This window comes from Acomys russatus, chromosome 4, assembly GCF_903995435.1.
Source record: "Acomys russatus chromosome 4, mAcoRus1.1, whole genome shotgun sequence".
NCBI classification, from domain to species: Eukaryota; Metazoa; Chordata; class Mammalia; order Rodentia; family Muridae; genus Acomys; species Acomys russatus.
Window position 1 is genome coordinate 57,596,414 of NC_067140.1, and position 27,556 is coordinate 57,623,969.

The 27,556-nt window shown below is 44.4% G+C and overlaps 2 protein-coding genes across 2 annotated transcripts in view; one reads left to right on the plus strand and one right to left on the minus strand.

Annotated features, from left to right (window-relative positions):
* Window positions 1–26: 26 nt before the first annotated feature.
* On the minus strand, window positions 27–22,744 carry Catsper2 (cation channel sperm associated 2). Its single transcript, XM_051144904.1, has 12 exons — window positions 22,606–22,744; window positions 19,915–20,088; window positions 19,668–19,736; window positions 16,276–16,448; window positions 15,181–15,336; window positions 14,822–14,946; window positions 4,463–4,641; window positions 4,197–4,296; window positions 3,914–3,943; window positions 1,687–1,868; window positions 1,005–1,172; window positions 27–134 (listed from the first exon to the last, which is right to left on the minus strand). Exons 1-12 carry the CDS (start codon window positions 22,742–22,744, stop codon window positions 103–105), a joined length of 1,527 nt encoding a protein of 508 aa, XP_051000861.1. The 3' UTR covers window positions 27–102.
* Window positions 22,745–24,742: 1,998 nt separating this feature from the next.
* Pdia3 (protein disulfide isomerase family A member 3) overlaps window positions 24,743–27,556 on the plus strand; it is a 29,010-nt gene continuing 26,196 nt past the window's right edge. The window contains exon 1 of the mRNA XM_051144493.1: window positions 24,743–25,049. Within this exon, the coding sequence (XP_051000450.1) occupies window positions 24,883–25,049 (167 nt within the window). The 5' untranslated portion in view covers window positions 24,743–24,882. The remainder of the gene's footprint in view (window positions 25,050–27,556) is intronic.

Genomic DNA, 27,556 nt, shown 5'->3' on the forward strand with positions numbered 1-27,556 from the left:
ATATTTGTTATCAATATTTATTAGATATTTATATTTGGAATTCACTATTTCCTTCATTAGCTTGTCTTGGATCCAAAGACATAGCCATCATCCATTGCACCTTTACTTGTCTTCAAAACTCATCAGTGCCTGAACTGTAAAGAAACAAACTGTGAGGCCAAAAAGCTAAGAATGTTTGAAAGCAACTGTTTGGTTTGGTAAAGGCCTTGCTTTCTGGATTCTAGAGTCCCATGCAAACTTTGACTAATATTTACTGTAAGCTACTTAAATCTACCTTTTTTTTTTTTTAAACAAGTTTTGCAAGGGCCTGAGCTCTGCAGTCTTGGAAAAGCAAATACTATGTATTGTCTCCATTTTCAGTACCTGCATTACATATAGATACATAAAATCGTGAATGTATATATGACATGAAAGAAAATTGAAATAAAACTGCCTGGGAGACAAACTAACAGAGACAGGAGGGTAGCTCAGCAGATAAAGATGCTTGTTGCTCAGTCTGACTGTCCAGGACAGCCAGGGCTATCACACAGAGAAACCAATTAAAGCCGGGCATGGTGGCGCACGCCTTTAATCCCAGCACTCGGGAGACAGAAGCAGGTGGATTGCTGTGAGTTCGAGGCCAGCCTGGTCTACATATGAGTTCCAGAACAGCCAAGGCTACATAGAGAAACCCTGTCTTGGAATTTAAAAAAAAAAGGGGGGGGGAGAGAAAGAAAGAAAAAGAGAGAAAGGAAGAAAGAAAGAAAAAAGAAAGAAAAAAAGACCAATTAATAACTAAAGAGTAAGAGAAGGGAATCTGTGGCACAGCTCAACAGGAGCCCACATTGGCCTGATTCTTAACTATACCAAGCTCTCCGACCTTGTAAGACTTGGGCGCCCTCTCGTGGAGAAGCCAGCTTTCCAGCTCTTCTCTAAGTTACTGTTTTAGATCAGCTGTTTGAGGGGAGGCTTTGTTTTCATATACTTAAAACTCCTGGGCCCCGCTGACTGCCTTAAATCCTCACCTGAGAACTCTTGCAACCTTTTGCGCTCCTCTATGTTATACTGCAGCTTTTCTAGTAGTTCAAAGTATCGGAAAAGTGAATCTCTGGGCCAAACAACACGGTCATCCTGATCCATATCCATTAGCCCCGGAAGGTTCTCATGCACAAGCGTCTCCCAGTCCTTCTTCTCTGTAAGGAAGAATGCCTCTTAAAACCACGGCTAAGTGTTGGCGCATACCTCAAGTCCCAGAGCCTGGGAAGTGGACGCTTGCTAGGGTTACACGATAAATTCTAAGCTAGATTGGGCTACAGTGTAAGTGTGTAAAAGGGAAGAAAACAAAAACAGGAGGCGGAGACAACCGGGACGTCTCATACAGGTCTACCCGTCTACGCATTGGAGCATAAGGCAGGAAAACAAAAAGAGGAGGCGGTGACAACCGGGACGTCTCATACAGGTCTACCCGTCTACGCATTGGAGCATAAGGCAGGAAGACTGAGGTTTGAAGTCATCCTGGGGCCACAGAACAATGCCTGTGGCTCTCATAAGCAAGAGGAATCTGAATTCAAATGGAAGGAGCATTCTGCTCACCAACATACGCACGATCAACTTCAGAGGAAAGGGAGGATGAAGAGGTGGAAGAGAGGACTTTTTCTTTTGAGGATTTTTTTTGTACGTTTTCAGCTTCATCCTGCTCAGCATCACTTTCGTCAGCATCATTTTTCTCAGCATCGCTTTTCTCAGCATCGCTTTTCTCAGCATCGCTTTTCTCAGCATCGCTTTTCTCAGCATCGCTTTTCTCAGCATCACTTTTCTCAGACTCACTAACATCAGACCCTTTGGAAGCCTGTGATAAGTCTTTGGAGGGCCCTTCTTGACTGGTTTCTCTATATATAAAGAAAGAAAGTCTATTGCTTCAAATACACCTGCAAAGTGTGATAGCCTACTTATTATGCTCATTTTCTGAGCTTGGCTATCCCTAAAGCTTTGATTTACAGCTTTAAGAGCCAAACTATTCTCAGATCCCAAGCTTAGGTATTTCCCAGCTCAGCTATCCCCAATGTAGCTTTCTTTTTAAAGGTTTTTATTTAATTTTATCTGCATGTACACCTGATGCCAGAAGAGGGCATCAGATCACATTACAGATGGTTGTGAGCCACCATGTGGTTGTTGGGATTTGAACTCAGGACCTCTGGAAGAGCAGACAGGACTCTTAACCACTGAGCCATCTCTCCAGGCTGCGCCCCCCTCCACAATACAGCTTTCTTAACTGTTCTCCTCTTTCCCACACCAGTTCAACATAAAGCCCTGTCTTAAATGTAAGTCACTTCATAGCATTCCTCTGCTCTGCTTCCATTTGTTTGCTATACATAAAAATCTAAGAGCCTACAGAGCACCCCTATAGGCCTATAGACTTAGGCTCCCATGCTGGGGTGTTTTGAACAAGCAGGGTCTCCCACAGGCCTGTGCATATGAACACTTGGTCCCTATTTTGGTGGCACTGTTTGGAAAGAATGTGGAACATCTAGGAAGTGGAACTTCGCTGGAGGAAGTATGTCCCTAGGGACAGTTTTGAGGGTCCACAGACTTGTCCCACTTTGAGATCACTCTCTCTACTTCATGTTTGCAGCGAAGATGTGATTTCTCAGCTTCCTTGTCTGGCTATGCCTTCCCTGCCATCACTCCACTCCCTCTGGAAACATAAGCCAAAATAAACTCCTCCTTCTCTAAGTTACCTTGGCCTTGGTATTTTATTACAGGGGCTGAAAAGTAGCTAGTACACAATCCATTCTGTCTCTGACCTCATCTCCTGCTATTCCTTCTCTGCTCCAGATACAATGGTCATTACGGCTTCTCAAATGCATTAGCTGTGCTTCCAATGTAGGGTCTTCGTAGCAGCCGTTCTCTCTGCTACTCACATTCTCACTGTATATAATATATACTCATGGAGATCTCATTGCTTTCAAGTATTTGCTCACATATTACTTTTGGGTTTTGTTGTTGTTGTTTGTTTTGAGACAGGGTTTCTCTGTGTAGCCCTGGATGTCCTGGACTCTCTTTGTAGACCAGGCTGGTCTCAAACTTACAGAGATCTGCCTACCTCTGCTTCCCAAGTGCTGGGATTAAGGGTGTGAGCCACCACACCCCGCTCACATATTACTTTTAATGAAGATGCTCTAGTTAACTTGTTTAAAACTATAACCCATAGCTAGTCATGATGAGTAAGGGCATGTACTACCATGCCCAGCTCAAAATTAAAAATTTTTGAGGAAAAAGAAAACCGCCACAAAAACAAATCAGCCTGGTGTGCTGACACATGTGTTTAATCCCAGCACTCAGGGACAGAGGCAGGAGACTCTCTGTGGATCTGAAGCCAGCCATGGAGCTCTAGGACAGCCAGGACTACATAAAGAGACCCTGTCTCAACAAAACAAATAAACCCCAACATCCTCACCTAGTCTCTGCTGCCATGTCTTCTCTTGTTTTCCTAGAAGGATCTTTGCCATTAATTTAGAAAATAACTGAATAACCCAGGCTGGGATCATTAGAATAACATCTCCAAAGGCTCCTTTTTTCTTTTTTGTTTTTGTTTTGTTTTGTTTTTTGAGAAAGGGTTTCTCTGTGTAGCCATGGCTGTCCTGGACTCACCTTGTAGACCAGGCCGGCCTCAAAATCATAGCAATCTGCCTACCTCTGCCTCCCAAGTGCTAGGTTAAAGGTGTGTGCACCACCACACCCAGCCAAAGACTCCTTTTTAAAATGAAGCCACATTCACGGGCTTTAGAGAGTTGGGACATAAACATATAATTTTGGAGGGTACCATGGATTCTCTCTCAACAAGGCTTCAGCTATGACAATTTCTATCACCTCATACTTCCATTCCAATTCACGCACAGACTCCTAATTGCCACCCATGTTGCTATTACTTTACCTCGCTGACTCGGGCGATAGATTTTGTCTCCTACAAAACAAAAGAAAGAAATTAAAATTGGGGGGGGGCGGACTACAGCTCAGCAGTATAATAAAGAAAATAACTCAGATCTATAAGGAAAGAAAACTAAGTAATAAAGGGGAGCAGAGGAACTCCCAAAGCATAGGAAGTCACACTAGAAGGGGAACTTCTAACTCTAGATAAAGATGGAGTCACAGGGCCAAGGAGGGCAGACAGGGGATGAGCTGGGAAGCAGCACTGGATATGACACACAGAAGCTGACCTCTGGATGATCTGCCGCTTGAATACGTCCGCCTTATACTGCACCTCCAGGTGGCTCATCTCCTCACTCAGCTCATTCCTGATATTCTGAAAGTTAGTAACTGCCCCCAAAGGGCCATTAGGAGCTGGAAGATGCTTAAGTGGGGAGAAACAGAGTGAGATGTCCAGCCCAATATCCAAAGTTCCTTGCTATGCTGAGCTTTCTGCCAATAGCCCACCAACCCCGACTGCCAGTTTCCTCCCACCGTGCCCCTCTTCTGTGCTTACCCATCATGGCTACTATGATGTTTCGAAAGATAATGGAGCCAAGCAACAACCAAAGGATCACATAGATACTGCTAAAGACACGGCTAGCTTCTGGCACCTTCCAGACATCCTGAAGTACTGCATACCAATGATCCAAGGTGAAGAGGATGAATACTGTCACCAGGGAATTTGGTAGGTCCCTAAAAAGGCAGATAGTGAACATACAGACACAGAGATCTAAACCTTTCAGAAACTGGTTTTTGTTTTGAGTCTCACTATGTAGCCCTGGCTAGACTGGAACCCTATGTAGACAGGCTGGCTCTGAACTCACAGAGTTGAACTTCTATCTTCACCTGGCCTCATTCTTTTTCTTTCTTTCTTTTTTATTTATTTTATTTTATTTTTTGAGATGGAGTTTCTCTGTGCAGCCCTGGCTGCCCTGGGATTTGGTCTGTAAACCAGGTTGGTCTAGAACCCAGAGATCTACCTGCCTCTGCCTACCAAGTGCTGGGATTAAAGGCAGGTGTGCCACCACATCCAGCTCAGTTCTTATTGGTTGGTTGGTTGGTTGGTTAGTTTTTCCAGACAGAGTTTCTGTGTAGCCTTGGATGTCCTGGGCTTTGTAGACCAGGCTGGCCTGAAACTCACAGCGATCCGCCTGCTTCTGCCTCCCGAGCACTGGGATTAAAGGCTTGTGCCACCACACCTGGCTTTTTTATTTATTGCATATGAGTGCTTTACAGAAGAGGGCAGCAGATCTCATTATAGATGGTTGTGAGCCACCATGTGGTTGCTGGGAATTGAACTCAGGACCTCTGGAAGAGTAGGTGGCACTCTTAACCACTGAGTCATTTCTCCAGCCCCGCCTGGCTTTTTAAAAAAGATTTATTTATTTTATGTACATGAGTGCTGCATGTACACCTGCAGGCCAGAAGAGGGCATCGGATTCCAGTATAGATGGCTGTGAGTCACCATGTGGTTGCTGGGAATTGAACTCAGGACCTCTAGGAAGAGCAGACAATGTTAACTGCTGAGCCATCTCTCCAGCCCTCGGTTCTTATTCTTAAAGCAGCATAAGGGCATTTCTTCTTAGTATGCTTTGATTTTGGCTCCTTTTCTATCATGTTTTATATTTTCTAGTTAATCATTCTTCAGTCTGAAAGCACTTGTATTATGCTCCCCTTTACCATGAAGAGCCTATAAACACCTCTCCTCTCAATATTCTGCTGGTCCTGGCACTGCTATTTTCTCAATAAATACACACTGACTTGATTTTTTTTTTTCATGTACTTAGTGTGTGTGTGTGTGTGTGTGTGTGTGTGTGTGTGTGTGTGTGTACATATACATGCCACTTCCCAGGTGCAGGGCTCAGAGGATGTCTGATTCTCAGCTGGGCATGGTAGCGCACGCCTTTAATCCCAGCATTGAGGAGGCAGAGGCATGTGGATCACTGTGAGTTCAAGACCAGCCTGGTCTACAAAGCAAGTCCAGGACAGCCAAGGCTACACAGAGAAACACTGTCTCGAAAAACAAAAAAAAAAACCAAACAAACAAAAAAAAAAAAAAAAAAAAGAAAGAAAAGAAAAAAAAAGAAAAAGACTTGGTTCTCTCTCCTACTATGTGGGCTCCAGGATTGGTCGGATCATCTACTTGGTGGAAAGCACCTTTATCCACTAAGCCATCTTGCTAGTCCTGACTGAACTTTAAAAAAAAAAAAAAAAAAAAAGAATTTATTTATTTATTATTTATACAGCTGGGAATTGAACTCAGGACCTTTGAAAGAGCAGCCAGTGCTCTTAACCTTTGAGCATCTCTCCAGACCCCTGACTGAACTCTGAAAAGACAAAATAAAGCTGAGTGGTGGTAGCGCACACCTTTAATCCTAGCACTTGGGAGGCAAAGGCAGGCAGATCTCTTTGAGTTTGAGGCTAGCCTGATTTCCAAAGTGAGTCTAGGACATGCAAGGTTACACAGAGAAACCTTGACTCGAAAAACCAAAAAAATAAAAAAATTTTAAAAAGACAGAATAAATCACCAACTAAAACTTTTCTTTCTAAGCTCATGCTCTGTAAGTCTATGAATTAATTTTTTGTTTTGTGTATGGGTATTTTACCTGCATGTATGTATATCATACATATACTTGGTGCCCAAGATGGCTGGAAGAGGGGGACAGATCCCCTAACTAGAGTCACAGGTAGTTGTAAGCCACCATGTGGATGCTGGGAATTGAGCACGGTCTTCTGTAAGAGCAGTCAGTGCTCTTACCACTGAGCTGTCTCTCTAGGCCTGCTTTTTGTTGTTTTGTTTTGGTTGGTTGGTTTTTTAAGACAGGGTTTCTCTGTGTAGACTTGGTTGTCCTGGACTCAGTTTGTAGACCAGGCTGGCCTCGAACTCACAGCGATCCACCTGCCTCTGCCTCCTGAGAGCTGGGATTATAGGTGTGCACCACCACCACCCAGCTTTTTTTTTTAATTCTATGCATAATGTTTTGCCTGCTTGTATGTCTTCTGTGAACCACATGCCTACCAAAAGAGCGAGTCTCATCCCTTAGAAGTAGAGTCAGAAATGGCTATTGTGTGGGTGCTGGGAATTGAACCTGGGTCCTCTGGAAGAGCAGCTGGTGCTCTTAACCTCTGAGTCACTTCTCTGGCCCCTACTCTAATTTGTAGATTTTTTTTTTTAATATATTAGAAGAACTTTAACAAACATTCTCCCATCTAATTTTTGTTTTGTTTTGTTTTTTTTTTGTTTTGTTTTTCAAGATAAGGTTTCTTTGTTTGGCTTTGGCTGTCCTGGAACTCTGGAGACCAGGCTGGCCTGGAACTCACAAAGATCCACCTGCCTCTGCCTCCCGAGTGCTGGGATTACAGGTGTGAGTTACCACCATCTGGCCCCCTATCTAACATTCTATCTATACTTGTTTCATAACAGTGTCAACTGTTAGACAACAAAATGGATGGCAATCCCACATAATGAATAATAACATATACAAACAGCATTTAAAATTCTTAAAAGTTAACAAAATTATAACTGAATTATTTGGGGGGTAGAGGATACAGCTACATCATAAAGTATTTGCTTAGCATGTATAAGGTAGTGGGCTTGAACCTTGGCATGAAAAAGATACGTGATTTCCTGAAATTAACTAAAAAGTTCTTCTTTCTTACTTATTCCTCACATGTTGGTTTTTAATTTATTTATTCTGTAACAAAGTTTTATTATGTAGCTAGCTCTGTATGGTCTAGAACTCCCTGCATCAGCTAAGCTGGCCTGGAACTAGTAGCAATTCTCCTAACTGGAACTAATAGCAATTCTGCGTAAGTTGTCAAGGGCTAAGAATACATGTATGGAGCCAGGCATGGTGGTGCATGCCTTTAATCCTAGCACTCAGGAGGCAGAGGCAGATCACTGGGAGTTCAAGGCCAGCCTGGACCACAAAGTGAGTCCAGGACAGCCAAGGCTATACAGTGAAACCCTGTCTTGAAAAACAAACAAATAAAATGAAAAACAAAACAAAAAAACAACAAAAAAAAGAATACATTTATGGGGCTGGAGAGAGGGTTTGGAGGTTAAGAGCACTGCCTGCTCTTCCAAAGGTCCTGAGTTCAATTCCCAGAAACCACATGGTGGCTTACAACCATCTATAATGAGATCTGGTGCCCTCTTTCCCAGCACTTGGAAGGCAGAGACAGGCAGATCTCTGTGGGTTTGAGGCCAGCCTAGTCTACATACAAGTTCTAGGACAGCCAGGGCTACATAATGTGACAAAAAAAAAAAAAAAAAAAAGGAGAGCTGAAACAAAGTATATGCCTTTATGTGAACTCTGTCTCCCCCACCCCTTCACCCCCACCCCCTCACCCCCATCCCCAACAAGATTTTCTCTGGGTAGCCCTGGCTGTCCTGGTACTTGCTCTATAGCCTAGGCTGGCCTCAAACTCAGAGATTCACCTGCCTCTGCCTCCTGAGTTGCTGGGAGTAAAGGTCTATGCCACAATGTCCACTGAAACCTTCTCTTAAAAAAAATTAAAAAGAGGGGCTGGAAAGATGGCTCAGCGGTTAAGAACATTGTCTGCTCCTCCAGAGGTCCTGAGTTCAATTCCAAGCAACCACATGGTGGCTCAAAACCATCTATAGTGGAATCTGATGCCCTCTTCTGGCCTGCAAGTGTATATGCAGGCAGAGCACTGTACACATAATAAGTAGACTTTAAAATTTTTTTTTTAATTAAAAAGATGGCTTAGCGGTTAGGACCACTGACTGCTCAGCAACCCCATGTGGCTCACAACCATTATAATGTGATCTGATGCCATCTTCTGGCCTGTGGGTGTATACACAGGCAGAGCATTGTATACATAATAATATATAAATAAATCTTTAAAAAAAAAATAGGACGGCCGTGGTGGTACATGCCTTTAATCTCAGCACTCGGGAGGCAGAGGCAGGCTGATTGCTGTGAGTTCAAGGCCAGCCTGGTCTACAAAATGAGTCCAGGACAGGCAAGGATGCACAGAGAAACCCTATCTTGAAAAAAACAAAACAAACAAACAAAAACAAAAAACCCACCAGCACAACAACAACACAGTCTAAGAAAGACCTAATTGCTAGTAATCCCAATATTTGGGAGGCTGAAGCGGGAGACCCGCCAAGGCCAATCTGAGTTATAAAGTAGAAGGCTGTCTCAAAATAAACAGAACAAAACCACTTTCGAGATGTTGATAAGACTAGATTCCAGTCGGGTGTCTTAGTACATAATTGCAAGAGTTCAAAGGGCAGCCTGTGCTGTATAGTTGAGTTCCAGGTCAGTCTGGTCAATACAGTTAGAGCCCCACTTTTTAAAAATAAAGGTCGTTTCCAGATTCTGGCTATTATGAATAAAGCTGCTATTAAAATAGTTGAGCAAATGTCCTTGTTGTATGGGGGAACATCTTTAGGGTATATGCCCAGGAGTGGTATGGCTGGGTCCTGAGGTAGAGTTATTCCCAGATTGATTTCCAAAGTGGTTGTATGAGTTTGTACTCCTACCACCACTGGAGGACTGTTCCACTTTCTCTACATCCTTGCCAGAATGTTCTGTCAGTTGAATTTTTTATCTTAGCCATTCTGGTAGGTGTAAGATGAAATCTCAGCAATGTTTTGATTTGCATTTCCTTGGATGTCCCTCAACTGAAGAATGCGTAGAGAAACTGTGGTACATTTACACAATGCAATACTACTCAGCTATTAAAAACAAGGAAATATTGAAATTTGCAGGCAACTGGATGGAACTAGAAAAGATCATCCTGAGCGAGGTAACCCAGACCCAGAAAGACACACATGGTATATACTCACTTATAAGTGAATATTAGCCCAACTGAGAGACTCCACCCAGTGGGGGATCAGATGCTGGGACTTGCAGCTGGACTCAGGGTAGAGCTCTGAGAGTGGTATAGAAGAGTGGGAAGTGGAAGAGATAAAAGACCCAAAGAGTTCAGGAGGCCCACAAGGAGACCATCAAGGCCAATGGATCTAGACCCAGGGGAGCCTGCACAAACTGATGCCCCAACCAAGAACAATGCATGCAGTGAACCTAGACCCCCAGTTCAGATCTAGCCAATGAACAGCGCATTCTCCACAGTTATGAGAGGAGTGGAGACTGTCTCTGACATGGTGGGGAGGCCCTGAGGGCACACAGAGGAAGGGGGATGCAGGCTATCCAGATGAGACCTGATAGATAGGCTGTGGTCAGACTGTGGGGGAGGAGGGACCCCCATCAGAGATCTAGGGGAGGGGAATATGGTGAAAGAGGGAGGGAGGGTGGGAAGGGGAAAATACAAGTAAGGAGTTAATAATCAGGGTGTAAGATGAATAATTTTTAATAAATTATTATAAAAGGAAAAAAGAGTAAGTATAGTGATAGAGCACTTGTCTAGCATGTGTAGAACCCTATGTTCCACTTATAAAAGAAAAAGAAAAGAAAAAGGAAAAAGAATGGGTCCCAAGTCAATACATTCAAATGGACTTTCTTCTAGCAAGAAATGTTTTTGACATAGAGCCCTTATAAGTATGTGATTGGTTGGTTGATTGATTGATTGATTGATTGATTGATTGACTGGCTTTTGAGACAGGGTCTCACATAGCCCAAGCTGACCTGGAACTTGCCATGTCACTGAGGATGGCTTTTAATTGATCTTCCTATGTCCATTCCCTAAATGCTGAGACTTTCAGGCCTGTCTGTCACATCTGGCCAAATTTTACTTTTGGATGGGAATAGTAACGGCCCTGTGTAATACCCATACTTAAAGACAGTGGTTAAACTAGAGACTATGTTTGTGAGCTATAGCATCATTTAATCCTGTGTTTAGGTGTTAAATACTGTGGTACATGTGTCAGTGCATTACCTCATTTATCCCCACACTCTTTTGAGGTAGTACTGCTACTATTCCCATAGTGTGCATGTTGACAGGGCAGGCGTGCCACAACACAAATGTGGAGGCCTTTCAGAGTAAGTTCTCTTTTACCTTTACGTGGGTTCCAGAGATCTGACTTAGCTCACTAGGCTTGCATGACAAGTGCTTCTACCTTCTGTACCATCTTGCCAGCTCTGTTCTCTCCCTCTACACTCTCAATAACAAAAAATAATTGTGCCCTCTTGTAGTGTGCAAGCGTACATGCAGGTGGAACACTGTATACATAATAAATAAATAAATCGTAAAAAAAAAAAAAAAAAAGAATTGTCATGGTCACAGTCTCTCTTCAAAGCATAAAACACTGGTTAAGACAGTGGGAGAGAATCTTTGCCAACTATACATCTGACAAAGAATTAATATCCAGATAATATAAAGAACTAAAAAAACAAGAGTCAAGAAAGCAAATGGCTGAATTAAAAAAAAAAAAAGACGACTACGGATCTGAACAAAGAGTGCTAAACAGAGGAAATAAAAATGGCTAGCAAGTCTCTCAAAAAGTATTTATCATCCTTAGCAAGTAGGAAAATACAAATTAAAACAACTTTGAGATTTCATCTCACCCTATTCAGAACAGCTAAAATCAACAAGACAACTGACAACAAATGTTGGCAAGGATGTGGGGCATTGTTGGTGAGATTACAAACTGGTGCAGCCACAATGTAAATCAATGTGGAGAATCCTCAAAAAGATAAATCTAAATCTACCACATGCCCCAGCTATACCACTCCTTAGCATATGCCCAACGGACTCAATGACCTACTTTACAGTTATTTGCTGAGCCTGTTCATTGGCATTATATTTACAATAGCTAAGAAATGGAAACAACTTGAAAGTCCTCCAATACATGAATGGTAAAACTATGGTACATATGGTACAATGGAATAGTACTCAGGTGAAAAGAAAAATGAAATCATGAAACCTCCAGGTAAACGGATGGAACTAGAAAAATGTATATATTGAATGAGGTAACCCAGACCTAGAAAGAAGGACAGATACACTCTCCTCTGTCATACTTAGCTCCGGGTCTTATAATGTGATATATAACCAAGGAGCCACAGAAACTAGGAAAAAGGAACCATAGGGCTAGGGACCGGTAAAGACGAATAGGTAATATGAAGGGAAATATGGGGAAGTGAAGGCGGGAGTATATGGGGAAGAGGTGAGGAAAGCCAGTCGATTCAGAAGGAGAGGGAGAGAAAAGGGACAAATAACACTGAGGATATGTGATAAAGCCCCGAGGAACCATGCTATCTTATGCTTACCTAAAATTATATGATATGCCTAAGTGTATGGATGGCTTAAGCGAAGGTATGACACTTCAGCAGATAGTACTCCCTGAAAGAGCCACGGACTATCTAAAAACAAAAACCCAGAACCAGGCATGAGAGGTCTTGCCTCTCCACTTGAGTTGTCAGGGTAGTCCAAGTGACTCTCAAAACTGTGTGGTCATGTTGGGTGCAGTGGTGAGTGCCTTTAATCCCAGCTCTCTGGAGGCAGAGGCAGGCGGATCTCTGTGAGTTCGAGGCCAGCTTGGTTTACAAAGCAAATCTAGGACAGACAGAGCTGTTACACAAAGAAACCCTTTCTCAAAAAAACAAAAACAAAACAAAACAAAACAAAAAAACTGTATAGTCTACTACTGCTGTCCTTGGTTGCCTCTCAAAAGAGGAAGAAGGTAATTCCTTATTGCTGAAGGCATGATACACTTCAGACACAACTCAGAAGATCTGAGCTGGATCTAGTCTGAAAGCTTTCTTCCTGCAGTCTAGCTTTCATAATACCAGAAGGTGCTATGCAAGCTTTCAAGAAATGATTATCCAGATGTGATGCTCACAAACTACAACAGTGACTAGCACAGTAAGATATCCCTAAAGGGCCTGGAGGCTGTGGCGCACACCTTTGATGCCAGCACTCAGGAGGCAGAGGCAGGTAGATCTCTGTGAGTTCAAGGCCAGCCTGGTCTACAGAGAGAGTTCCAGGACAGCCAGGGCTACACAGAGACACTCTGTCTTGAAAACAAACAAACAAATTTTATCCTTGTGCTCACAGATAAGTGAATCTCTCACCCTGCATCAAAAGAGTTTCTGTTTGCAACAGACAGAGGTCATTACAGAAAACCACAACTGCTCACAAAGCAGAGATCAACTGATCATGGGGAGCCCAGCCCCAATGGATACATCTACAACACACTCGTGCACTTAAGGCTCAGGGAACATTGCAGAAGAGAAACCAGAACAAGAGGATCAGAAAATCGGCAGTGAAAGAGCATTTCCTAGAAATGACAGGGAAGCCACACCCATAATACCTAAGCAATACGGCTGCCTAGGCAAGACCTGAACAATGACAGTAGACATGTAATGTGGAAGATGAAATCTCATGGGGCCCTATCCCTGGAAAAAGAACTAAAGGCAACTGATTGATGACAGGTGAGAGAGGGAGAATTAGTCTCCCATGAATGATCCCCCAATTGGTTTATCCACTACTGTAAAAGTAGCTTTTATGTAAGTGTTATCTTGGAGGCTTACTGCCTCTTCTGCTAAGCTCGACCTGGTCCTGGAAGCTTCTAGCCTCTGTACAATCTAAACAAGGTCTAGAATGTTTTCAACCTCTGAGACTTACTGCTGAATAAGCTCACTCTTTCTAGCACTTTCTGAACTCTGGCTGGCTAGTTTAACTCAGCAGTTCTGGTTCAAACTCCTCTCCAAGCTAACTGATTCAAACTGGCTTCTCCTCAGCTTCTTACTGAATTACTCTGCTTGGCCTCATACTAACAGTGACAATCTATTCTAATCTTCTGGCTCATTCTCTTGGTTGTTCTGTCTTCACTGGTGTCTAGCTTGTCTCTCTCTACAACCTGTCCCAGGAAAGCTGCCTTCTCTCCCTTCTGCACTGCTCTCTCAGGTAGCTTCTCTTTCCTTTTTCTTCTCGTAACTGGGCATATCCTATTCTGTCAAATCTTTTTCTGATTTGTCACTTTGTCTGCCTCTCAACTGGAAGTTTCTTTCCAACATGGATGCCTCCTTCTACCAATTATGCTACCTTCATTGTTTTGGATTAAAGGTGTGTACTAAGGGCATGACTGCATTCTAGCTGGATCACACAGACCTAGAAGGTCTATAGATGTGATCAGAGTAGCCATGTTACTGGATTAAAATTCCTCTACACACAAGGCCACAGGTAGAAGGATGTGGTGATGAGCTGGGCGGGGGGGGGGGTAGCTTTTATGAGGAATAGAGAGGGGAGATGGGAGAAGGGGGAGGGAAGATGCTATGACCAAGAAGTGAAGAGATTAAATAAATAAAAATAAATATAACCTAAAAAAACTCCTCTACACAATACAAAATGATCATTCCTGAAATAATATACACACAAGCAATACTAAACCCACTCAGTAAATTGTATTTACATATTTATGCATATATACATAACAATATAATAATTAGAAGAGAAGCCAGGCAGCTGGGCGTGGTGGCGCACACCTTTAATCCCAGCACTCGGGAGGCGAGGCAGGCGGATCACTGTGAGTTGGAGGCCAGCCTGCTCTACAAAACAAGTCGAGGACAGCCAAGGCTATACAGAGAAACCCTGTCTCGAAAACCTAAAAAATAAAAATAAAAAAATTAAAATAGATCTTTTGGGGGGCATGAGAGTGGTTGGGGTAAAAGGATATAGGAAAGGTTAGGGGGGGGAAAGAAAACAGGGAAAGTGATATAATTATATTTTAATTATAATTCTAGAAAACTTAGAAACAAATGAATCAGAACTGATTGTCCTGGGCCCAAAATCAGAGCTAGTACTGCTTACTGTACCTCATCTCCTTTTCTCAGGTTCCATGCTTACAATAGAGTCTAGAGTTTGTATTGCTGTGCTTTGGTGGAGCGCTTCAGTACCATGTGACCCTTCCCTCATGGAGGCTGCCCTGGGCCATGCTTACGAGAAGAACACGTTATACTCCAGGTCCTGAATAGTTGAGCGGGAATAGTCTTCGAAGAAGTAGACACCAGTCACACCAAAAATGTAGAAGAAGATAAGCAGCAGCAGCAGGAGGAACGTCATGCTCTGGAGGCCATGATTGGGGTCAGGGCAGGAAGAGAAGGCGCAGCAGCAGCCCAGTCAAGGCCCCCAGAGCCAGAGCCAGGGGGTCTCCACACCACAGCCCCTCACCTCCCTCCCCTTCTCACCTAAGAGCATGCTACAGACCCTTTCATGACCTTCTCTGACCATATTAAATATTGAACCCATGTCTTTCTAACTTGTCCCCCACCCGACTTTAGATTAATCAGTTCAAATCACCTTCAGGGCTCTGACCAGAGCCAAAATAATAACTTTAATCTGACGGAGTCGTGTGAATAGTTTGAGAGACCTCAGCACCCGGGAGAGCCTCAGCAGCTGGAGCCACACGGTGTTCCTTGAGACTCCCATCAACACCCAAAATTCAGGGAGCAGAGACTGTGGGAGACATGGACGGTAAGTAAAGATACCCAAAACACCCGGGGACAGTTGCCCCCTTTTCATCCCATCTCTGTCATAGTTCTCTGGTGTTATCTGTGAGTAGCATTCTCTGGGGACTGTTTGTTATTTAGTTTTTTTGTTTGTTTTTGGTTTTTGTTTTTTGAGACAGGGTTTCTCTGTTTAGCCTTGGCTGTCCTGGATTCACTTTGTAGACCAGGCTGGCCTTGAACTCACAGCAATTCTCCTGCCTCTGCCTCCCAAGTGTTGGGATTAAAAGGGTGTGCTACCATGCCTGGCATTATTTAGTCTTTTATAATAACCTATTCAAGCTATGTACTTCAACTTGCTTAGATATTAAGTTGTTACAGAACATGAGATAAGTCACATAAAATACTTAAACTAGTGCCAGGCGTGGTGGTGCACACCTTTAATCCCAGCACTCAGGAGGCAGAGGCAGGGCAATCACTGTTAGTTTGAGGCCAGCCTAGTCTACAAAGCGAGTCTCGGACACCCAAGGCTATACAGGGGAACCCTGTCTCGAAACTGCTCCCCCCCAAAAAAAACTTAAACTAGCGGCTGGCATCTAGTGTTCAATAACTGGCAGATGGTATTGTAGGGGCTGATGACAATTTCTGCAATTTCTTTTAGTCATATGGGGAAGAAAATCAAGCTGCAAATTAGATAAACACCTATACATTCCTTCTTGGAGGTTTTAGTTACCTTAATTTACCTAGGCACACTGCTGGCCCTTTTAACTAATACTAAGGCTATATATTTTATTTTATTTTGAGACAGGGTTTCTCTGTGTAGCCTTGGCTGTCCTGGACTCGCTTTGCAGACCAGGCTGGCCTTGAACTCACAGTGGTCAGCCTGCCTCTGCCTCCCTGGTGCTGGGATTATAGGCGTGCGCCATTGGTTTAGGATATCTATTCTTACCAATGTAGTAACAACAAAGTCAAAGACATTCCAGCCATTCTTCCAGAAGAGACGGAAGCTGTACATCCACATTAGAATGATCTCTATAATGAAGCTAAGCAAGATAAACCAGTCTGCCACCTCCAAAGTCAGTTTCAATGGCCACAGTTTAGTATTTGTGGATTCTATCAATTCTGTAAGGTAGAGCAAGGGAGAAATGAAAAGTCAGAGGGACATTGAATAATGAAGGATGATCACTCATAAACCAGAGTTGTGACTACTACTATTCCATTTCTCTTTGAATTTCTTTTTTAGACTTTGTGTAACACAAGTTGCCTGCTGCCCAAAGTCAGGAGAGGGTGTCAGACACCCTGGAAATGGATTTACAGAAGGGTTGTGAGCTGCCAGGTGTGGTGGCGCACGCCTTTAATCCCAGCAGAGGCAGGTGGATCTCTGTGAGTTGGAGGCCAGGCTGGTCTAACTTAACTCAAAGTGAGTCCAGGACAGCCAAGGCTACACAGAGAAACGCTGTCTCAAAAAAAAAAAAAAAAAAAAAAAAAAAAAAAAAAAAAAAAGGAGAAGGAGAAGAAGAAGAAGCAGAAGAAGAAGGCATTGTGAGACACGTTGTGTGTCCTAGGAATCGAACCTAGATCCTCTGCCAGAATAACAAGTGCTCTTAATTGTCAAGCCACCTCTCCTGCCGCAGTTTCCTTTCTCCATGCCCCTCTCAGATTTATTTATATATTTTATGCATATGAGTGCTCCATTTGCATGCGCTTGCATGACAGAAGGGAACATCAGATCTCATTACAGATGGTTGTGAGCCACCATGTGGTTGCTTGGAATGAAACTCAGGTCCTCAGTGCCTTAACCGCTAAGCCATCTCTCCAGCCCCTACCCCAGTTTCTCTTAACACAGTTGCTTCAACTTATGTAATATAGGGCAGAATTATCCATAAACAACAGTTATATTTTACCTCTTGTTGTAGAGACCAAACCAATGCCATTTTGTGTTCAGGGCCTGAGCACCTGACCCCACCCCCGGCCGGCCCCCCCCCGCCCTGGCCCCACCCCTACCCCCCCCCCCCCCGGGGAGTTTGCAGGGAGAGCCACAAACATATGTGGCTAGTAACTGTTCCTAGTAGCTTGGACCCGGGGCCAACCAATCATAGCTACAGGTCACACAGTGACCAGAACAAAAGAAAAATTCCTGCCCTGGTCCCCTCGCTGCTTAGCCCTGGTCCCCCAACCAATCTGCTTAAAGGGCAACTTTACTGTACCCCTCTAACCTATCATGTAAGACCAAGGCTTGGAAACAACCCCCACCTCTGCAGTTTTTTCCTTTAAAAAACCCTGTTCCCCTAGCACTAGAGGCTTCCCTCCTCACAAGGGGGCTGACGGCCTAGGCTCTGAGATTGACTAATAAATGCGATCCTGTGAAATTTGCATCTGGCTGGTTCCTGGTGGTCTTTGGGGGCTTTACGACTTGGGCATTGCATTGTCATTGTATAAGTAACAGTCGCAAGTCACTCACAATCCATCCTACAGCCAATCAGCCACTCTAGAATCCCCTCTATACTTCCCTTATATGCCATACTATCAAGTTGGTCCTAAGGTTTACAGGAAAACAATGGCTCTGGAAACTGAGTTGAAAATGTAGAAATATGACATTACATTTCTTTAAAGACCTCTATCATATTTATTCGTTTATTTTTAAAAAAATGTTTTTGTTTTTTTGTTTTCCTAGACAGGGTCTCTCTGTGTAGCCTTAGCTGTCCTGGACTGGCATTGTAGACCAGGCTGGCCTTGAATTCACAGCTGGGTTTAAAGGCATGCACCACCACGCCCGCTTAACATTAAATCTTTTAAGAATTTAAACTTCTCAAGATACATTTTACATTGATATGTGCCAGGATGACTTTTATTGCTTATGGTAAATAAGTAGTGCATGTCACCAATGATGACAGCTTAAGTTCAAAACGACAGTTTTTTATTAATAACAATAAATTCTGGGCCAGCAAGGTGGCTCCAGGAATAAAGGTGCTTATCTCCAAGTCTAACAACTTGAGTCTAATCCCCAGGAAAGAGAGAAATGACTTCTGCAAGTTGTCCTCTGACTTCCACACTCGAGACATGACACATGCACCCCCACACATACACACACATACATCACACAAATTAAATAAACATCTGACTCCCAGAAACAGGGATTGCGTATGAGAAGGCACACAGGACCACATTTAGTCTGGGAAGTAGAATACAACGATGTTTAGTTTTGCATTCACAAGCAGGAGTACACAAAGAACAATGAAGTAATTTGGGGGTTGGAGAGACAGCTTATTGGTTAAGAACACTTGGTGCTCTTCCTGGGCACAGGAGTTTAGTTTCAAGCATCCAAGTTGGGCAATTCACAACTGTCTACATATAACTCCAGCTCCAGGGAATCCTGAATCTTTTTCTGGCCTCTCTTGGCACCTGTACACACACATACACGTACACACAGATAAATGTATCTTTTTAAACAACAATGAAGTGCTTGGTGATTTAAAGAGTCTTGGAAGCCAGGCGTGGTGGCAAAGTCCTGTAATCCCAGCACTCAGGAGGCAGAGGCAGACATTTTCTCTGTGAGTTTAAGGTCAGCCTGCTCTACAAAGCAAGTTCCAAAACAGCCAGCACTATACACAGAAAAACTTTGTCTCCAAAAAAAAAAGGGGGGGGGGGTTAAAGGCACGTGCCACCACAACCAGCTATGAAATTTTTTTTTTCAGAAGGTTTTACTGCACAGTGCAGGCTGGCCTTAACTCATATCCCTGCCTTTGCTTCCAAAGTGCTGGATTAAAGGCATTCACCACCTCTCCTGACCTGAGCAATCTGCCTGAGTTAACAACTACCTGAGATGTCCTTCTGTTTTTAATACAGTTCATATAACTTATCAGTAGTTTTAGAGTCCATTTTCTCTTGGCTAAGCATAGTGGTGCACACCTGTAATCTCAAATGGAAAGTAGAAGCAGGAGGTGAGGTTCAAGGTCTTCCTGACTACATATGGAATTCAGGGCTACTGTAGGCTATGTGAGACGCTGTCTCAAAAAAATAAATGAATCAATAAATCTGTCCCCATTACAGTGAGATAATATCTGAAGACAGAAAAATGATCAGGTTAGAAGAAAACTATTTTTCATACACTACCTTTTCCTTTTTTAAAGATTTATTTATTTTATGTATGTGACTACTCTATCTGCATGTACACCTGCAAGCCAGAAGAGGGCACCAGATCTCACTATAGATGGCTGAGAGCCACCATGTGGTTGCTGGGAACTGAACTCAGGACCTCTGGACCAGCAGTCAGTGCTCTTGTCCGCTGAGCCATCCCTCCAGCCCCCGACACTACCTTTTTCATTCAGCCCCAGTTCTCACCTATTTCGACCATCATCACAATTGTATTCAGAAAGATGAGGGAGATGATGAACTTGGAGAAGATAGGGCCTGTTTTCTTTTAAGGAAACGTGTGGATGAAGCGCTTTCCCATGTATGCAGCTTAAATAATAAAGACAACAAAGTCATATATGAGAATGTGAAGAAAAGGGTTGGAGAGAGGACAGAGAAGTCAGGAGTGGATGAAGAAGAATAGCCACAGATAGAAATGAGTGACACAAAAGGATACTCTCAAGAACCCATCCAGCCCACAGGGAAAGAGGCGGTCTCTGACTGCAGCGCACGTGAAGCCTGCTCAGCGTCCGCTGGGCATGGGAGATGTGCCCCATGTGGTGAGGCTTTATGGAGAAGCGCACTAGCTGGTGCTGATCTCCTAGCATGAGTGTCTTCTGGCGAGAGGGATCTGTAACAACAACGGGAAGGAGACTCAGCACGCCTGTTGTTCAGCTTATGCTCACCAGTACTGGGCAAGACCTAAGACTTCTCATCTCCCCACAAAACAATGGATAGCAGACAGACAGACAGACAGACCGACCGACTGGGGGAGGGGGGCAGCTGTGAACAGCAGGTAAAGTTGGAATATGGACATTGGTGAAATAATGGACTCTTTCCCTTCAGCAGGAGCTTTGCCCTGTAAGCTGCTCTTTCTCAAAGCAGTTAAGGATTCTATTAGTGGGGCTGGTTAAGAGCACCGGCTGTTCTTCCAGAAGTCCCAAGTTCAATTCCCAGCAACCACAGAGTGGCTCATGACCATCTTTAATGAGATCTGGTGCTCTCTTCTGGCGGTCAGGCACACATGCAGACAGAGCACTGTATACATAATAAATCTTTTCTTATTTTTTAATTTTAATTTTAATTTTTTCCATGACAGGGTTTCTCCATGCAGCCTTGGCTGTCCTGGACTCACTTTGTAGACCAGGCTGGCTTCAAACTCATATTGATTCCCCCCACCTCTGCATCAGTGCTGGGATTAAAAGTGTGCACCACCACACCTGGCCTAATAAATCTTTTTTTAAAAAAATAATTCTATTAGTTTGAAGTGAAAATGTACAGTTTATAACTAACACTGACTGTGCTCATGAAAGTAGTAAGTTAAAAAAAAAAAAAGTAAAGAAAAAGAAAGTAGCAAGTTTAAACCTCAACGTGTTGTTTATATAGTCCCAGCTGTCTTGGAGCCTGCTCTGTAAACCAGTTTCTTTCCAACTCAGAGATCCACCAGCCTTTGCCTTCTAAGTACTGGCATTAAAGGAATGTGCCACCCACTCGGGAGGCAAAGGCAGAGGCAGGCAGATCACTTGTGAGTTCGAGGCTAGCCTGGTCTAAAAGTGAATGCAGAACAGCCAGTGCTATCACACAAAGAAGCCCTGTCTTGAAAAAAAAAAAAAGTGCCACCATAACCAGCCCAGAAACCTTAAAGCTTTAAGTACCCTTAGTGAAAACTTTTTTTCTGATTTATTTATGTATATGAGTACTCTATTTGCATGTGCACCCATCTGACAGAAGAGAGCATCAAATTCCATTATAGATGGTTGTGAGCCATCATGTGGTTGCTGGGAATTGAACTTAGGACCCCCTGTGTGAACAGAAGTACTCTTAACCACAGAGCTATCTCTACAGCCCTTGGTAGAAACTTCTCAAAGTCAGTTAGGGATACCTGACTAGGACTCAAATAAGTGACAGAGGTCCAATAGCATAGATTCAGTTTCCCGCCTAAAACCCTGAATTTATCAAGTTTAGTGTAGCTTCTCATCCCTAAATTTTTTCTTTGATTTGTACTTTAAAAAAAAAAAGTGGGGGGGGGGGGGGGCTGGAGAGATAGCTCAGAGGTTAAGAGAATTGACTGCTGTTCCAGAGGTGACGGGTTCAAGTTCCAGCAACCATATGACGGCTCACAACCATCTATATAATGTGAGCTGATGCCCTCTTCTGGCCTGCAGGTGTATGTGCAGGCAGAGCACTGTATATATAATAATAAATAAATCTTTAAAAAAAAAAAGTGTGCGTAGGTCAGAGCACCACCGTAGGGGCAGGTTGTCTTCTTGTACCATTTGGGTCCTGGGGATAAAGCTTGTGTTTTCAGACATGGCAGCAGGTACCAGTATTCACTGAGCCATCTCTCTGCCCATTATTTGAGATAGGGTCTCATACAACCCATATTGTCCTCAACTATATAACCAAAGATGACCTTGAACTTTATTATGCATACAGTGCTCTGTCTGCATGTACACCTGCACTCCAGAAGAGGGCAAGCCACCATGTGGTTGCTGGGAATTGAACTCAAGACTTCTGGAAGTGCTCCTCACCTCTGAGCCATCTCTCCAGCCCTCAGTCCTCTCTTTTCAGCTAGGTTCTGAGAATCAAACTCAGGTTATCAGCTTTGACTATAGGTGTAGAGACTAAACCAATGCCATTTTGTGTTCTAGGGCCTGAGAACTTGACAACCCTGCTGCCCCCTCCCCAAATTTCCAGGGAGAGCCACAAATGTACAGCTAGCAACCATTCCTAGGAGCTTGCACCCGGGAGCCAACCAATCAGAGCTACAGGTCACAGTGACCAGAACAAAGGAAAAATTCCCCTGCAGTCTGGCCCTGGTCCCCTCACTTAGCCCTCCTCATGAAGGGGCTGAAGGTCCAGGCTCTGAACTTGACTAATAAACGAGACCCTGTATGATTTGCATCCAACTGACTCCTGGTGGTCTTTGGGGGTTTCATGACTTGGGCATTACATTAGGCACCTTTACTCACTAAGTCATCTTGCCAGCCTTTTTTTTTAAATACCAGGATCTTGCTATGTAGCCCAAGCTGGTCTTAACTTACGATTTAGTCATTGCTGGCTACATCCTTAAACATGTCTCTACTTTCTATCTTTTGAGGATGTGGGCAGGAATATTACATTTAGCATGAATGAATAGTTTGCTAACCAAGTATCTCTCGGAGAGTGTGCCTTGGTACAGCTTGGCTCAGGCCTTGCAAGTGCTCTATGAGGGAAAAAGTGTCAATGAGCCGCGAACGAATGGCATCAGCTCTGGCCAGGTGTACGTGTCCTTGTTCCTGTGCCATGTCTGTTGAGAAAATAAAACCAATGGTCATTTAATTTTATTTACTTATTTTGGTTTTTTGAGACAGGGTTTCTCTGTGTAGCCTTGACTGTCCTGGACTGGCTTTGTAGACCAGGCTGGTCTCAAACTCACAGTGGTCCACCTGCCTCTGCCTCCCTGAGTGCTAGGATTAAAGGCGTGCACCACTACTGCCCAGTGGTCGTTTCACTCTTAAGAGTTACCTACACAGGATGATGGGAGGCAGAGGCAGGCAGATCGCTCTGAGTTTGAGGCCAGTCTGGTCTACATAGAGAGTCCAGGACAGCCAAGGCTACATAGAGAAACCCTGTCTTGAAAAAACTGGAAAAAATAAAACAAACCCAAACAACAACAGTTACATTACATTTAGAGGGTTTTTGTTCTGTTTTGGTTTTTTGTGTGTTTCCCCCTCCTCCCCACCTTGTTTGCCTTTAAGAGATTTAAGAAGCCCACACAAAGAAACTGTGAACAGTTAAAAATAAATATATTGAAAGACTCAAAAGCTTATTGTTGGTGTTTGGCTTTGATTGTTTAAGCAAATGATAGAGGAATCATAAGAGATATTTTCACAGTCAACTAAATATCCAGGTGTCTTCACTTTCTGACAGCATTTGTAATTAAACACTCCTCTTTTTTTTTTTTTTTTTTTTTTTTTTTTTGGTTTTTCGAGACAGGGTTTCTCTAAACATTCCTTTTTAAAAATTAGGTTTAATGGCCAGGTGTGGTGGTGCACAACTTTAATCCCAGCACTCCGGAGGCAGAGGCAGGCGGATCGCTGTGAGTTCGAGGCCAGCCTGGTCTACACAGTGAGTCCGGGATAGCCAAAGCTAATACAGAGAGACCCTGTCTAAAAACAACAACAAAATTAAAAAAATAAATATTAGGTGTAAGTGCTGGGCAGGTGGCTACTGCCTTCTGATCCTGGCATACTCTGGAGGCAGAGGCAGGCGATTCTCTGGTTCAGGATTGCCAGAGTTACACAGAGAAACCCTGTCTGGAAAAACAAGCGAACAAAAATCAATGTAAAAGGCTGGCCTGGCAGTGGAGGCGTATATTTCTAATCTCAAGAGGCTGGTGGATCTCTGTGGAGTTCCAAGTCGGCCTGGTCTAAATCGTGAGTTCCAGAGCAGCCAGGGCTACACAATGAGACCTCGGCTAAAAAAAAAAAAGTAAAACCTGAGCTTGGTAGTGCAGACCATCAGTCCCAGCTCAGGAGACTGAGGCCAGAGGACGAAATATTCTAGACCAGCCTGGATTACAGAATGAATTCACGGCTAGTCTGGGCAATTTAGTGTGACCATGTCTCAGAAAATCAAAAGAGAACTAGGGATATTAAAGTCAGTGATGGATCGCTTGCCTAGTATTATGCAAGGTTCCTGGTTCAATCCTTAGTTACCCACCTTCCCAAACAAACGAACAAAACCAACGACGATCAGTGAAAATGCAGCAGAAAAGAGGGCAGGAGGCCTAACACTGGACAAATACAGACTTCACGTGGCCTGACAGAGCAGGATACAGCGGCAGGATGTAGGGTTACTACGCCCTATAATTGGACAAAGCAACGGCTTGACATTTGGAAACCGTGTAGCGTGGTGCGCAAGCGTGTGAGCGCCCCAAAGCCCTGGAGGGAGGGAAGGGAGAGAACCGGGCAGCTCAAGCCCCACCTCCAGCACGCTTCTGGGCCTCACTTCAGCCCCATCGCACTTCCGCCCACTCAGCCCTGACTTCACCACTCCGCCTTCCGCGCCGGCGCCCTGAGCTTCACTCCGCCTCTCAGGGCCGCTCCGGCTTCGTCGAGACCCACTTCCTGCCGACCCCCGCCACGGCCTCCGCCACAGCCTGACCCGCAGGCGTTAGCCACAGCGTCCGCCCCGCCCCGCGCCGCGCGCCAGCCAATCGGCAGTTACCAGCTGGTTCGGCCCGCCCGACGCAGCGTGACGCAGCCAATCGGCGGCTGCCACACTACGGGCCCGAACCGGCCTAGGGGGTTGGGACCTCAGCAGCAGGTCTGCCCGGGCTAGACGCGCGAGCGCAGGCAGCGGCTGCGGGTTGCGGGTGCTCTCTTCTCCGTTCTCCCGGGCCCGGACCCCTCCGATCGTCTCCCGCCGCCGTCTCGCCGTCATGCGCTTCAGCCGCCTAGCGCTGCTCCCGGGCGTGGCGTTGCTGCTCGCCTCGGCCCGCCTCGTCACCGCCTCCGACGTGCTGGAACTCACGGACGAAAACTTCGAGAGTCGCGTCTCCGACACGGGCTCTGCGGGGCTCATGCTGGTCGAGTTCTTCGCCCCTTGGTGAGGCCACTCTGCGGGGTTGGGCCCGGAGGACCGGCCGGACGCGGGAGTGGTTGGGCCTACGCAGCGCGGGCGCCGTCCGCTCTCCAGGCCTGGCTGCGGCTGTCCCCTTGCTAGTCGATGGGACGCCCGGAGGCGCTCCGCCGGGGTGGGGGTGGGGACCTGGGCAGATCCGGAAAGGAAAAAAAAAAGCCTGGGCTCCCGCGAAGGGCCACGTCCTTACCTTCTTGCCGCACTTCCTATGAGGAGGGTTTTTTACCCCTCCCATCGCCTCCGACCTATCCCCTCTGAGTATCTAGGTGAGTCAGTGTAAATGTCCCCTGGTCTGCAGACCAGGCAGGCATCCCAAAGCCTTAGGGAAGAGGCAGAGGTCCGGGAGCCCAAGCTATTTTCTTTTTGTCCCCACCCCAGAGCCATTGGTTTCGAACCAAGGTCACTAAGTGGCTACAGCATGATCCTTAAGTACTTTCTTGAGACAGGCCTTTATTTTTATCCATGGCGTGGCTTACAGTATTTTACATTCAAGCTACAGAGACCTCTATTAAAAAGAACAATTTCACGAGGATTATCACAAGTGTCAGCTTTAGATGATTCTAGAAAATTTATAACAGTCTTCAAGAAATAACCACTGTTGGAGGAGTATGCCATTTCAAGGGCTCCTTAACGGAACAGAAGCTTAAGTTCTTTAGAGTAGGTGTGACCCCCCCCCCCAAATAAAACCTTGCTTGTGGAGGTAGAGCAAATAGGATTTTTAGTTTTTTCACTTAGAGTGGTAGATTGAGTAATTTACAAATTATTACCGCAACAAACTAGTTACTTTAACGTGGAGATAGTTCAGGAAATGTGTAATTTTTTTTCTCTCCAAACAGTTCAACTGTGCTAGTAAAACAGTGTGTAACAGTTACACTGTAACTTATCTTTGATTCTGACCCAGTGGGATCCGTACATTCCAAGCTTATCTGACTTATTTAGATGGTCATACTCAAAAGTCCTGGAATGAAGACTGCTGAAATCAGAAAGCTCCTCAAGAGGCAGGAAGAAAATAGTGTTTCAGCTGGGGATATTTTGTGCTCCGGGTATTCCAGTGCCTGACAGACTGGTCATACATTACAGATAGCTTTTACACATCTCTAGAATTCATGATCTCAGAATTTATCATAGTTATATTATCCGTGCTGTTAAAATTTTGAGGGTGTCCCTTGGTCCAGCTTCTTTGACTGAAGGGGTCATACAACTGGAGAAATGTGGGCTTTTACACAATTAATTTAAAGCAGAGTGTTTAGTTGAGGCTTTGGGATATGGTTCAGTGCTTGCCTAGCATGTTCAATCAATTCCCGTTATTGGAAAAAAATGTATGTGTATGGATTAAGAGGCCAGGCCCTCAGGATCTTCTTGTTTTGGCCTCTTTTCCCCTTTCCCCCACCCCCCCCCCCCCCCTTTTTCCCTTTCTTTCTTTCCTTTGAGACAGGGTCTCAAGTTGCCTGGCTAAGCTGATCCGTTTGCCTCCATTCTGAATGCCCCACCACATCGGCTTCAGGCTTGTTTTTCTACTAAAAATTGTTTCACCTGCTTTTGTTAAGACTACATATCCCAGCTGGGTGTGGTGGCGCACACACCTTTAATTGCAGCACTCAGGAGGCAGAGGCAAGTGGATTGCTATGAATTTGGGGCCAGCCTGGTCTACCAAGCAAGTCCAGGACAGCCAAGGTTACACAAAGAAACCCTGTCTCAGAAAACTAAGAAAAGGGAAAAAGGAAAGAAAGAAAGAAAAAAAAAAAGACTACATATCCCATAATGCATTGAGCTATCAAGAGTTGGGTGGATTTCTGCTGCTGTGGTGTCTGCTTTTGGTTGGCTTAGAAGATAGTCATCTTCCATGTTGCCAGTAGGAAAGATTGGTTTTCTGAATGAGCAATCTGATATTAAGGAAGTCTCCTGTTAGTAATTTCCTTATTTCTACATACTTTTCTATTTTATCAGTTGGCTTTGCTTTTCTGTTTTTCCCCTCCTTTCTTTTAAAAGTCTGTCTGTTGGCTTGTTTTTCTGAGACAGAGTCTTAAATAGCGTGGTGGCTCATGCCTTTAATCCCAGCACTCAGGAGGCAGAGGCAGGTGGATTGATGTGAATTCAAGGCCAGCCTGGTCTGCAAAGCGAGTCCAGGACAGCCAGGGCTACACAGAGAAACCCTGTCTCGCAAAAAACAAACAAGCTCAGGTTAGGGTTGAATTGCTCCTTCAGTCTCTGTCTCCCAGATGCTGAGATTATAGACCACCATGCCAAGCTCTGGAGATTTACTTCTATTTTGTTTATTTACTCTTTTTCTCTTGCACATAACAGGAGTGCTATCTCCTGTTAGAAACAATGCTGCAGGTCTCACTGTATAGCTCTGGCTGACCTCTATCTGATCACGTGCCTCTGAGTCCTGAGACTAAAGGTGTGCTGCTGCTGCACCACCACCACCACACACACACCTAATTAACAGCAAAATGGAGATTGGACAAATGGTT